General features: G+C 35.8%; 1 protein-coding gene across 1 annotated transcript in view; it reads left to right on the forward strand.

Annotated features, from left to right (window-relative positions):
* Window positions 1-12,621: 12,621 nt before the first annotated feature.
* The window catches only part of LOC308264100 (transmembrane protease serine 11F), a gene marked incomplete at both ends in the record, with an annotated part of 42,739 nt that continues 40,733 nt past the window's right edge, over window positions 12,622-14,627 (forward strand). Inside the window, 2 exons of the mRNA XM_080697231.1 lie at window positions 12,622-12,647; window positions 13,056-13,207. Of these exons, the coding sequence (XP_080553357.1) occupies window positions 12,622-12,647; window positions 13,056-13,207 (178 nt within the window). The remainder of the gene's footprint in view (window positions 12,648-13,055; window positions 13,208-14,627) is intronic.

Below are 14,627 nucleotides of genomic sequence, written 5' to 3' on the forward strand. Positions count from 1 at the left end.
TTCTGTGAGCTCCTTATTCCTTGGTGGTTATCAATCCTTGATCATACCTTTATTTCCAGTCTTAAACTCCAGTTGCTTTAGGTGATCTTTGCCACCATTTCTGCTAGGTAGAAGAAATATCAATTTATTCATTTTTCATGGTTTATATATTACATTACTTAAAAACTATGAACTAATGGGATATTATAACTGGGTATTTGGAATATTTCCAGATAAAATGGTTGATACAGTAGCTCCATCTTTCACTGAATGAGCAGAATTATTTTCAGTGGAGTTAACTCAAGAAATGTGCCCTTTTCACGGGTAAACACAGATGTAGATTCCTTGCAATTCAGGATACTTTATTTTTGGGGCCATCCATGCTTGCTTAAGACTGATCCTGCCAGGAGTGGTGGCGCACGCTTGTAATCCCTGTACTTGGGAGGCTGAGACAGGAGGATCACACAGGTTCGAAGCCAGCCTCAGCTACTTAGTGAGGCTCTCAGCAACTTAGTAAGATCCTGTTTCTAAATAAAATATAAAATGGGTCTGGGACTATAGGCCAGAGGTAGAAAGCCTCTGGGTTCCACCCCCAGTACCACCCCTCCCCACAAAAAAGACTGATCCTATGTTCTTTATTCCTAAGTGAGTATTTACTATTTTTAATTGACAAAAACTATTAATTTCTCTGCATTTCAACTCACTTAGCTGCTAAACTACCCTCTTTCTCTTGCTAACAGCTGTGTGTGTGTGTGTGTGTGTGTGTGTGTGTGTGTGTGTGTGTGTGTTACTGTAAATTGATCCTAGGGGTATTCCAACCTATACCCACAGCCATATTTTATTTTGAAACAGGGTCTCTCTACTTTAAACTTGAGATCCTCCTGTCTTAGTTTCCCAAGTACTGGGATCACAGGCATACAACACTGCATCATGTCTAAAAGGACCTTTATCAAAATAAAAGTAGGGTTATCAACAGGAAATGCAGTAGTAGAAACCTATGTATTCATGTACAGGTAAAATCTAATCCGCAGTCTGTAAATATTCTCTAAAAGCTCAGAAGTCAAAATCCAATTATTCTGTTGTTATTCTATAATTACATGATATGTCTTTCTGGGAATTAGATGATTTTATTATAGCAACTAATTAGATGTCAATGAGCCTCTTAATATAAACTCAGACCTTATAGATCTTATAAAATAGCATTTGAGTTGCATGATTTTTTAGTTGATTAGTCCAAGATAAGGGAACTGAGCACATGGAGGAAAGTTACAAGACTGAGAGGCTCTTAAGCTTTTTTGTAAGAAACTTCTTATCTACTCATTATCTCTCGCACATGACCTTCAGTAATGTGACAGAGAGATTCTGGGACATGTTAATTTTGTTTATTTAATATGCAGATTTTATGAGCTGTAAATTAGAACACTGTTGATCTCCTTTATCTAGGACATTTATATCTTAATTAGAGCTCCTCCCTCTGAACAGAATTGCAAAATACCCTAAGATGCAAACCTTTATAGCAGACAGGCATATAGCGAGCTAAATAAAATCATTGGTTGCTGCATTTTAAAAACATATATTTATCATTAAAGGGATCATGTTCATTGATGTTACATACATATATGAGAATATCAATATCAATAGCTTTTATAGCGAAAGCAGGAGTGAGTAGGAAGCCAAGGGAAAGCTATCCAAGTGCTGTATGTATGTATGTCACTATCACTGCGAACCAGATTATGACGAGACTACAATGCACCAACAGAAGTATACAAATATGTATACTTCTGTATTTAGTTATTTATTTTGCCTGAAACTGGGTAGCAATAGCATATTCTGTTTGTCATCTGTACTATATATAAACACAGATCATATATGTATAATCTAGTTGAGGATTGCTAAATTAAATATCCAACTTCAATAATGAATGCAAATATTTTCACAAGAGAGTGTGATCAACAGCTTAAAAATTATTTTCAGCCAGGCATAGTGGCACACGCTTGTAATCCCAGCATTTGGGAGGCTGAGACAGAAAGTTCACGGTTCTCGGCCAGCCTCAACTATTTAGTGAGGCCCTCTGCAACTTAGTGAGACCCTATTTCAGAATAAAGTATAATCGGGCTGGGGTTGTAGCTTGGAGGTAGAATGCCCCTGGGTTCCATTCCCAGTACCACACACACACACAATATATATATATATATATATATATATATATATATATATATATATATATATATGTATATTTTTTTTTTTCAGTCACTATTTTGAAACAGGGTCTCACTGAGTTTAAAAGGGCTTCACTATGTAGTTGAGGCTGTTTGCGAACTGGGATCCTCTTGTCTCAATGTCCCAAATGCTGGGATAACAAGGGTGCACCACCATGCCTGGCTTTTAATTCTGCATTTGTTTTTTGAGATATTCTCCAAAACTCAGTTACAAGGTAACAGAATTTGATTTTTCAGGAAGCATTTTGTGGGATATTTGATAATAATGGCTAAAATTATTTTGATTATATTTGCATTCCATTTGTTTATTTTTTTCTTTTTTTATATTGATGCATTGTACTCATACATCTTAGTGGGGTAGAAGATGGTAGAGGCATACATACACACATCACTCATTTAGCCATTCCCAATTCCAATCCTATTTCCTCCCTACTCCCTCCTTCTCATGTTTCTCTTAGAGATTGACTCTGATATGTTTGTTTGAAACCATTGAACTTGAGTTAAAAAGCGATTTTTATTGAGATCATTTAGCCAGCTCATAATATTAAAAAAAAAAAAGATTCAACATGAATTTCACCTGCCAGGTGTATCATATAAAAGAGGTGAGATTTAATTAATTAGTTGTAATTTAGCATTTTTCTTTTCAATTTTCATTGTCACTATTTGAAAGTGGAATCCCTGGGGTCATGTTTGAGAAAAAAGTACATGTTCTACCTGTTAACTTATCTGAAGCTTAAAACATAATGAAAAATTCCTGTTGTTCTTTTACTACATTAGATAATATGTTATTATTTGTCCATGGTCTTAGGAAACAAAATAAAACTTAATACCAAAAACTCTTGATTTTTATTTTTCAAAGTTATTGTTATTTTTTTCTCTCTCTCTCTCTCTTTTGTGTATGTGTGTGTGTGTGTGTGTGTGTGTGTGTGTGTGTGTGTTATTGGAGACTGAAGCCAGGGGAATTCTAGCTCTTAGCTATACCTTCAGCCCTATTTTATTTTATTTTGAAACAGAGTCTCATTAAGTTGTAGAGGACCTTGCTAAATTAAATTAATTTAGCAAGGTCCTCTACATTACTGAATTTATTTATCTGCTCTAGAAGTCTTCTGATGGAGCTTTTAGGATATTCTTACTATAGGATCATATCATCTGCAAACTGGGACAATTTTGACTTCTTCCTTTTCTACTTATATTATTTTGATATCTTTCTTTTAGCAATTTTTTGAGCTAAGATTTCAGGATCTATACTGACAAAAATAGCACTAGTTTGGAGTTGATAAATAATAGTCATTATAAGACTTTATTCATTGCCTATTATATGTCAGGCTATATGCTCAGCACTTAATTCATATTAGGTTTAAATCTCAGGACAGTCCAAAAATTTGAGGCTATTTTTCCACTTTTCATATTACAAAACTGAAGGTTATCAAGAGTAAATAAAGCCAGCAAGTGGTACAATCTGCTGTATTCTGCAGGTACTAGGTGATTATGTTTCCTGTTTTATATATATATATATACAGCAGGAAAGAACATCTGAGTTTCAAGAAAAGTAGTCCTGACTTTTTTTTGGAGGGAGAATGTACTTATTGAGAGATTCAACACAAGATAAGGAATCATTATAAAAACATGAAACTGAAAAGAGGAAATATTGTGATAGCAAATGTACATGCTTCAAATGAAAAAGTAGTCTAGAAAAGTAAGATAAAGAAAGAGAAAATAGCTAAGTTTGGGGGTAATAATGCTGAGATTTAGTTGTGGTCCAGCACCGTGCTTAATACAAATGAAATTATGTAAGGTAGGTCATAAATATTTGAATAATATTGCTATATTTATGTTAGTGGAAAACTATACTATAAAAGTAAGTTAAAGAAAGGAAAATAGTTGAGTTTGTGGGTAATATTGCTGAGACTTAGATATATTCCAGCACCATAACAAATATAATATGGAATTTCCATGAACATGCTCTCTACTTGGTAGATTTTAACCTAAGTAATGCATAAAAGAAAAGAAAATTAAGATGCATGATGGCATTGGATACTTTGAAAAGACTTAACTATGAAAATATGAAGAATAGTTAGAGTTGTAGTCTCCATTCTCATCCTTGGACTCCAATTCTAGCCATTTTATTTTTAGAAGACAAGAAAATTAGGTAAGAATGCAGAAAACCATTCAACTGAAGTGAGAACCAAATTACAATGGTCATACTGGAAATGAGCAAATACATCTGAATTTAAAACAAACCCAGTGAATTATTATCATTTTATAATGGCAATAATCTTATAGTGCTTAAGACATACTAAATATATTTCCTCGTTTATTATCACTAGAAATTCATGAAACAAATACTATTATACTCATTTTGCGAATGAAAAAAAATGAGGCACAGAGAAGTTAAATATCTTGTCTAAAACCACACACCTAATAAAGGTCAGGGTTAAAATTTAATATAGAACATCTGGACTCCAGAATCTATGCTTCTAATCACTATACCGTATTTCTTTTCAATCCAAATCTCTCAAAACCAACTCTATGCCTTTTAACTACCCATAGAGCAGACCATAATGAAGGGTCTACTTTAGGTGATTTAGTTCTGCTCTGCCACATATCCATGACTAAACTCTAGGGAGGAACAGACTAAGTCTGTGGATATTACTGAGGTTCACAGGGATTTTTTTAGTGCGTGTGCGTGTTCATTCAAAATTGCATTTAAAATGAATACAATGAATTGTATTTGTTCTCTGTTGATGCTTCTTTTGATTAGCATGCCTGTATCTCTGTGTGTGTATGTATGTGAGTGTGTGTGCATGTGTGTGTGTGTGTGTGTGTGATCATTAACCTCAGTTAACCTATGCTAAAGAAATACTACATAGACATTCCCAGAAATGAAGGCTTTTTGGCAAGAAGTAGAGAGAACTGTGCCCAAGCAAACTATCTAATGGGTATCTGTGCTTTACTTTGCATATAAACATGTTAAAACATGTGTAAGACATGAAAAGAATTTCTGCTTACAGCTGCTGCCTTGAAAACATCTGACTAGCACATAAATATTTATGCTGCACATAGAATGATGTACTGCACTCAGCTTACATTTTGTCATTTACATTTCTTTGGTAGCAGAGATGGCCAGATATTTAAATTTTCATCTTGGTGGCATCAATTACCTGATTAATTCACTTCACCCAGTTCAAATGAATTGCATAGTATTTCCTTGTAACATTTTAATGGCATTAGAAATAAACATAGAAATAAGCCCAGTGAGAAAGTCACATAAAGCTGGTAGTAAAGATTTGAATAATATTGCCACATTTCGAAAAAATGAATACACAAATTCATTCAAAATAAACTCAAGGCTCTTTTTCTAGTTTTAAGAGGCATTCTGTGGTTGACTTTACAACAAAGTTAAAGCCTTAATTCCAAATGAGCAAAAGCAGACAAAAATATTCCTATGGAACTGTGCTTTTCTAATTTAGTTTCACCTGCTATATAATTCCTATTATTGTTAATTTATTAAAGGTATGTGAAGAGTGTTTTCTAAACACTTCCTCACATTTTCCCCATGGCATTAAGGTTACTTAACCCTCTGGTGTGGCTAACTGGTGAAGGGAACCGTGAATGTACAACTGATTTCAATTTATCTGACAACAGAGACTTTAGATTGTTAATGAGTAGCCAGTGGCTATGCTTACCCAGCAGATGCTTAGGCAGAATTTCTGCAATGTGGGCCAGGTGTGGTGGCACACGCTTGTAATCCCAGCACTTGGGAGGCGGAGACAGGAGGATCCCGCAGGTCTGAAGCCAGCCGCACTGGCTTCAGAGACCCTGTTTCAAATTAAAAAAAAAAAAGTATAAAATAGGTCTGGGCGTGTAGCCCAGAGGTAGAAGGGTTTCCAGGAACCCCAGTACCACCACCAAAAAAAAAAAAAAAAATTTTTTTCCAATGTATTACAAGTGACAGAGGATGAGATATATTTTGAATATTCTAATGAAATAGAACAAAGTGTAATAGGATAAATGTTGGAAATACATATCTGAAAAAACATCATCAGGCTAACTGAAGGTGAGCGGGGCTTCCTCAGGAAGTTTGAGTGGAAAGTTTTTAAAAATAGACTAAATAACAAGGTGGCGGTGGTATTATGATGAAAGGGATTGAAAATTGGTAACTGAAGTGGCTTAATAATGTTACATTTAACAAATGGAAAATTTTGTGATTCTTATGGGTCCTGGGTAGAAAGGAGTCCTTTAATTCTCACCCCATATTTAGGGATACACTTGTCTCTGAAACCAGGCTCAGAAGAAACACTCTGGTCTGAATCTCCTTTTTCCTATTTTGCACTGGGTTAGATCTTAACTACCTCCCAAAGATTGTATGTTAAAGCTGTAGCTTCCAGATTTTTGCTATTAGAAAGTGGTGGAGCCTTTGAGAGGTGGGGCTTAGTGGGAGAAAATTAGATCAATAGGGGCATGCCCTCAGTAGGGATTGTAGCGCTCTTTTCCCCCCTATTGTTTGCATCCTGGTTGTGCTCAGGTTATAGGCTTCCTCTATTACAACTTTCTACCATTTCTATCACAGGCTCCAAAACAATAAAGCCACTGACCATAGACTGAAGCCTCCAAAACTGTGAGCCAAAATAAACCTTTTTTCTTATTACATTGATAGTTTCAGGCCCTTTTATCATAGTGATGGAAATCTGACTAACACATAGCTGTTCTGAGGCTCTGGGACAAAGAAAGAATAAATAGGTCTTGGCTCTAATCACCACCTGCCTGCTGGTTCCTTAATTACAAGTGAAAGCAAGCCTGCCTGAGTTTCCTATGTGTAAAAGACTTTATAGAGACCCTTGAAAAATGAAGATGTGTCCCATGGGTGAAAGAGATGCATAAGGGCCATATGACAGATCAGGCTGTCACGGGCTCCATCATGGAGGGTCTTCAGAGTTTTGTCAAAGCTTTTATATGTTACCTGGGCGTGGTGCCACATGTCTGTAATCCAAGTACTTGGGAGATTGAGCCAGGATCACAGGTTCAAGGCTAGCATCAACACTAAGTTAGACTTTAGCAACTTACTGAGAACCCATTTCAAACATTTGAAAAAGGCCTGGAGGTGTAGCTTGGAAGTAGCACGTTCCTGGATTCATAAACAAGATTTTGTATGTCTTTAAAATTCAGCAGTTAGTTTTTGCAAATTTGTCTCAAGGTGTTTGTCATTGGAAATATTACATGCTGTTAGAGTTCTGTATACTTTCTTCATCTCAAGATAGCTCTATTTGAGTGTTTTGTTTTTATTTTTGTTTAGGTACTATGAATTGAACCCAGGGACATTATGCCTCCAAGTCATATCTCTAGCCCTATTTTATTTTTTATTTTTTTATTTTTGGTGGTACTGGGGTCCTGGAAGCCCTTCTATCTCCAGGCTACACCCCCAGACCTATTTTATACTTTTTTATTTTTGGAAACAGGGCCTCTTAAGACAGCGTAGCTGGCTTGAAAACAGCACAATCCTCCTGTCTCCGCCTCCCAAGCACGGGGATTACAAGCGTGCGCCACCACGCCCGGCTTTAGTTTTTATTTTGAAAGAGGGCCTCAATAAGTTGCTGAAAGACTGGATAAGTTGATAAGGTTGGCCTCAAGCTATAATCCTCCTATGTCAGCCTCCCAAGTACTAGGATTATAGGTATGTGCCACCATGCCTGGCTGACAGACCTATTTTAAATCTGTATTATTCATAGATATATAAGCATCAACTAGAGAAATGAGTCTTACCACTTTCAAAATGTTTCAAAGCCACTATATTATCATATATTCCTCTCCTCAGGCTGAACAGCTTGGAAAATGACTTAGCTCTTCTCATTTATATTCTCCTGCCAACTCTTTAGCAAATTCTGTCTACAATGACTGCAACCTGAATGCAATCATTTATTCTAATCTCTTTACTGCTAATGCAACTATCCAAAGACTAACTAGTTTTGGACTTTCTAGCCCAAGCAATCATCATTTCTCACATGAAATATTGCAGTGGTTCCACATAAATTTTGCTGCTTCTACCTTTCACCCACTGAATCATGTCCCTCCATACCACCACCACCCTTAGGCTGTGTATTCTCCACAGGGTGATCCTTTTAAAATGATTATTTCAACACCTTGATCAAAACTCTACAGTGGCTTGCCTTCTTACTCAGAATGAATTGAAGGAGTCTATCATGGTCTTCTGGATTATAATCTGGTCCATAATTTTCTCTGGCCTCGTTGTCTTCACACTTGTGCTTGCTCACAGCACATTGGCCATACCAACCTGACCTTCTGCTCTTCTGCAAACTCACCAAGTCTGTCCCATATCCAGGTCCTTATGCTCACTATTCTTTTGCTGATTTTACTCCCCCCTCAGATATCTACATGGCTCCATCCTTCACTTTGTTTATGTCTCTGTTCATATGTTACATTTATTTGCAGAGTGCTCTTCCCTGACCACTCTAATTCCTTCAGAAGGTACATATCTTTTAATGGTCTAAAATAAAAAAAAATTAAGAAATGTTTAAAAACTCAAGAAATTATTATAGCTAATTTCTTAAATGTCTTATATGTTCTATATTATATTCTATTATGAAAGTAGAACTTAACAGGACTGATATCCTCTCCTACATGCAGAACTATCCCACAGTCTAATAAAGAAGCTGGGTATCGTGCAATTTCTTTTCGTACTCTGAAATTTTGCCATTCTCTGTTATCTCTCAAATTGGCCATTACTAGCTGTGAGGAAGCTAATATTGATCACTACTTCTTGCTCTCAATTCTCCTGATTTCTATCACTTTATCAGTTCTTAGTGCTTCTGAAGTCACTAATCATCATGATACATAATGTGTCTTCATGTGCCTTTTGAACAAAACCAAGGTCATTTATTTTGTATTTTTCTGATTTGTATTCCTTACCTTTAAAATTCATATCAACTCCCAAAATAGATTTGCCTCATAATGAAAATTATAATGGCATCACAACTTAAATGTTTCTATAATTTTAAATTTTGCGACAAGATAATTGGCCCTCCACCACACGCACACTCACTTATTTTGTCTGACTGTGTTATTTCAAAAGACCTGTCTCCAAGTTTGGAAATCCTTTCATGTGCTTGATCTAGCCTGTTTTTGAGGTTCTTGATTCTATGTTTATTGTACTCATTGAATACTTCAGTTCCAAGTGTACTAGTTGTTTTTTTATTATATATATATTTGTTGAATTTCTCATTCAGATCATGAATTATTTTCTAGATTTTTTTTGCCTATCTATGTGCTTCTCTGAGTTCTCCTAAGATCTTATTTTTAATTCCTTTTTAATATTTTCTCTTCTTTAGGATCTATTATTAGTGCATTACTGTGTTTCTTTGGAGATGTCATATTTCCTCAATTTATTATGTTTCTTTTTTTCTTTTTCTTTTGTCTTTGTTCAACTGACCAAACAACCACTTCTTCCACTTTTGTTTGGGTGCTCGAAATTGAAAGCAGGAGCATTCTACCTCTGAGCTATATCCCTGGCCATTTTAATTGTTATAATTATTAATTTAATTTGGAAACAGGGTCTCACTAAGTTGCTGAGGCTGGCCTTGAGGCTGTGATCCTCCTTGGCTGTAACCAGTGTCAGTAGTCTTTGCAAGTTCCTCAGTAGGCTAGATTATAGATGTTTGTGAAGACAATGTTATGGTTTTACTGTGGTCAGAGGCTGCCAGCATGGCTGGTTTTTACGTCTTGGGAACATGCAGTAAATGAGGTGGAGCCTTTGATGTGTGGCATCCTTAAAGGTAGGGGCTTCCTGGCAGGCCAGTCTTCAGCTCCCCCACTTGTTCCTTGGGGTAGAGGCCACTGTGCAGGCTTGGGTAGCAGAGTCACAGATGTACTGCTGGCTCTGGTGGAGGTCATGGAGTTGCAGCCTTCTGCATGTGGAATGACAGGAGAAGCCTTGAGAATGGGGAGATGCAATGGCTCACTCTCTAGGGGAGGAAACACTCTAACAGGAGCTCCATGCTCAAGATAGCACCATACTGTGTAGCAGCTTGGTTCCCCAGAAGTTGAGGAACACAACAGGAGTTCTGTTTAGGGAGCAAGGCCTGTGAGGACTGTGGGACTCCCCCGTGGTTAGAGCTGCAGGTGTCTGTAATGCCTATGGGCTCCACTGCAGATCTCCTGCTTACATTTCTTTTGCAATGGGGAGTTCCACAGGGCTCTGAGATGATGCAAGTTGGGAAGCCAGGGTCATGATTACTTCTTTCCATTCTCTTTGCTGCCATCCCAAGTTTCCATGCCACATTGGGTTCCTTTCACTTTTCTACTGAATTCCAGTGGTTTTCCTCAGACATGCTCCTTGAAATACAGCTATTTATTTGTTATTTGGTCCTTCTTTATGGAGTAGCTGAGCATTGGGACCCTCTATTCAGCCACCTTGATGGTGTCCCTCACTCCTTCCTCTTTCTTCTCAACATTAGCAGTGTTTCTGAGTTTTGTTTTTCAGCATTGCCAACATCTTACCACGAAAAGATCTCTCACAGAGAATCCAATTGCCATCAGTGAAACTAAATCAGACCTGTTAAATCATGTTTCTCAAATTCGCTTAAATTATTCTCATTTTTATCCAATATATGTAGATTGTTTTCCCTTGCCAATTTTATAAATAATTCTTTTGAGTGGTAGTGAAAAAACACTATTCGTGATTTCTTTTTGACCTTCAAATACACTTTTATTCATATATCTGCATACCATTTCTGCCTGTTATACTTAAAAACACAGAAATTAACATTTGGTAATGCTCAACCTTCTCATAAGACAAAAATCAGCATTTTGGTTATATCAGACTGAAATAGCTGGTCATCAGACAGGTGAAACTCATTTTAAAATTAATTGTGACCATAATAAAATAAAAAGACTCCTCTATAATGATGCTGTGTTATGATCTGATACATTGTCATCATTCCCATAAACGTGATAAAATTTGATTCTCATGATTTCTTGATTTTTGAAGGATTTAGGATATAGCAAGGAAATCAACAAAACAGGGAGAATTGGGAATGAGAATAAAAATGAATTACAACAGTCAAAACATCCACAAAATAAATACTCAAGATTACTTATTGCCATACATTTTGGAAATAGAGATTTGGGCTATGAGTCAGAAGAAAAGCATTGCACATGAGAACAATAGTAATTATTTTTTCTGGGCTGTGTGCTTTCAACATTAATAGCTGCTTTTATTATAATAATGCAAACGTGTTTCTGACACAACTAAAATAAAATGAGTCAGAGAGAAAGTGCTTACAAAATTCTTTCCATTTGTCTCAGGCTCAAGTATAAGGAGATTAAATTGCTCTTTTTAAAAAAGTATTAATGTCTATACTGGAAACACTTTCTTTTTCTCTGCTCTTTCTCATCCTGCCTGGAGGTACAACCATTTGCCTAGACATCCAAATAAGTGAGCCACTAATCCTTTTCTTTCCCCACACCTAATCAATTACTCAACAAAGCTGGAGAATTAGAGCTAAATTTGTCTTGTCCTCTCCATCCCACACTATATCCTTATTTCAGTCCTTACCATCTCTCTCCTGGAACCTTCAATATGACACCTAGCCTGGCCTACCTGTCTGTCCTCTATTCATGCATGCATAATTAGTATTAATTTACTGCCTGGTTAAAATTGTATTGACTTCTCTGCTCCTGCAGAGGAAATTTCTAGATCTTTTATTTGTATTATGAGCCTCCTCATGAGCTCATCCCAAGCACCTGTGCTGCCAGGCTCTCCTCCATTAGTGTAGGACAGAGAGAAATTAGTCTAGACATACTTTGTAAAACATTAGTTCTTTAAAAGCAAAAGCCATATTTTGTTTATATTTTTGTTTCTAATGCTAATTATTGGCAATGAACGTTTTTTTCACATCTATACCTTTTTGTTGTTCTTATTCTTTTGTTTTTGTTTTCTCTACTCTTTCTTTTTTCTGCCTAGTAGGTTTTAATAGTGTATTCTACATAATAAGGCATTCTGAAACTCACACTCCTCCAAAATGCTAATTGCTACCTTTTCTTGTATAAAATTATTTTTAGCATAGTTCATACTACATAATAGCTACTTTCCATGTCTTTCTCCTCTTTTAAAGTGTGAGCATATTAAAAACAGAGTATATCTTAAAATCTTCAGACCTCATGTGATCTAGAAGAGTTTCAGAGATATTATTCTAATGTGTTAGGTACTATTCTAAGGATTTTCCATTATTGCATTAAGTTAAAGCTTATGATACATTTTTATTAAATAATATTCAAAGAATAAAAACTTTTATAGAGAAACACTCACTTGCAAGATATCATTATATTGAATTCTTTTGGAGGATTTAGACAATAGAGTTAAGTAAATGCCAACTTTCAAGTTGGAGACAGATAATCCAAAAGGTGTACGATGTGGGAAAAGGAAGTAGTGCACCAGTGAGAAGGGGCTAAAGTGAAGGTGATGGGACTCTGGAATACTGACGTTTTGTCAAGTATAATTCACAAGCTGTGATTTCATTGAAAGTAGTAATACAATATAAATAACCATGTTCAAGACTTCGAAAATAATTATGAAAATTTCAAGTAGCCAGTATGCCAGACAAAATGCAGTGGGGGATATTATCATTTGAAACACAATGTCAGCAGAACTTTAAAATGTGTACTGTGTTGAAGTGTTGGGAGCATGTGTGCTAGTTAAAACCTAGAGTTCTCAAAACTTACAAATTTAGTATTATTTGGCAATATAAACTATGTTCACAGAGGAACATAGCAAATGAACATAAAGTAGAAACATAATTCATCTTTTATTGTAACACTATTTTTTCTTTCTTTTTGTTATCACAGACCAGTTGAATTTTCAGAACCTGAATACCCACGAGTTGAATATCCAAGAAGACAGCAATTTTGGGACCCAATACGTCTAGCTCTTTTCACATTGGCAATTGTAGCAATTATAGGAATTGCAATTGGTATTGTTACTCATTTTGTTGTTGAGGGTAAGTATCAAGGTCACATTTCTATTGCCTAAGTAAATATTCAATGACACTTAATCGGCATCATGGTGCACACTTGTAATCCCAGTACATAGAAAGCTGAGACAGGAGGATCAGAGCTTTGTAGCCAGCCTCAGCAACTTAGTGAGGTCATATTCAAATTAGTGAGACCTTGTTTTAAATAAAAGAATAGAAATAGGGCTGGAGGTGTAGTACAGAGGTAGAATGCCTCTGGGTTCCGTCCCCAGTACCATAAAAAATATAATAAAATATGACATTTGCATGACATTAACATTTTAAATACTAACTTATATTGATGCTCAATTAGAATTTGCTCTATTAAATTACAGTGAGCTCTGTGTTACATATTTCTACCCAGTAAAGTTGATATATGCAGTTATGGAAAGATGCATCTAAAAGAAACACATATAAAAAGGTGAAAGAAAAATGAGAAAACCTTGAAAATAAAGATAAATCATATCCTGTGATGAGTTTAATAAGTTTTCATCAGTACCAATATATCAATAAGTTTCCTCAAGAAATCCTCATGATATAAAAATATTACCTGAAAATAACTTTAACAGATAATAATCAAGCATTACTTTTGAAAGAAAACCGTATTTGTGTCATGACAGGAGGGGGAAGAGAAAGCTCAGAATTAATTCCTAATTATATGTAGAAATGACTAGTCAGCACCATAGAGAAGCAAATGATAATCAACTAAGATTCATTTACTTTTACCTTTGATTCATATGTTTGCAATCACAGGTGATTGGAAATTTACTAAAATGTAAGCACTCCCATCAGTCATAAGAGTAAAACCATACTAGAAAGCCCTCCAGAGAAGAAATGAAGTATTGTACAACATGCCCAGCTTACTTTTCTGACACATTTATTGGGAGATTGATAATATCAATTTTATAGACTCTGGTAATATAAAACATAAATTACTCCCTGCAAATTTTATCTTTTTCATATTTTACTTGGGATTTTATTTAGGTTAAAAAGCAATGAAGTAATTCTGTGGACATATTCTCTATCCTCATTGCTGCCAGTTTTTAAAAGAGAATAACTGAAGGAAGAGTAAAAATGATGACAAAGATCATGTACAAAAATCCCCCAAACCAATTACAGAGGTTGTGAAAGGCTGATTAATGCTCCATCCTCACCCAAAGATGTCTATAATCTTCAGAATCTGTGTTACTTATACGGCAAATGAATGTTCCAAACCTCATTAAAAATTTGAGATAAGAAAATTATTCTGTATTTTCTGGTGGGTTCTAAATACAACTACAAGTGTTCTTATAAGAAAAGGAAGCCGGGTGTGGTGGCGCATGCTTGTAATCCCAGCATTTGGGAGGGTGAGACCGGAGGATTGTGGTTTGTGGACAGCCTCAGCTACTTAGTGAGGCCCTCTGCAACT

The sequence above is a fragment of the Muscardinus avellanarius genome (genome assembly GCF_963383645.1).
Source record: "Muscardinus avellanarius genome assembly, chromosome: 6".
NCBI lineage: Eukaryota > Metazoa > Chordata > Mammalia > Rodentia > Gliridae > Muscardinus > Muscardinus avellanarius.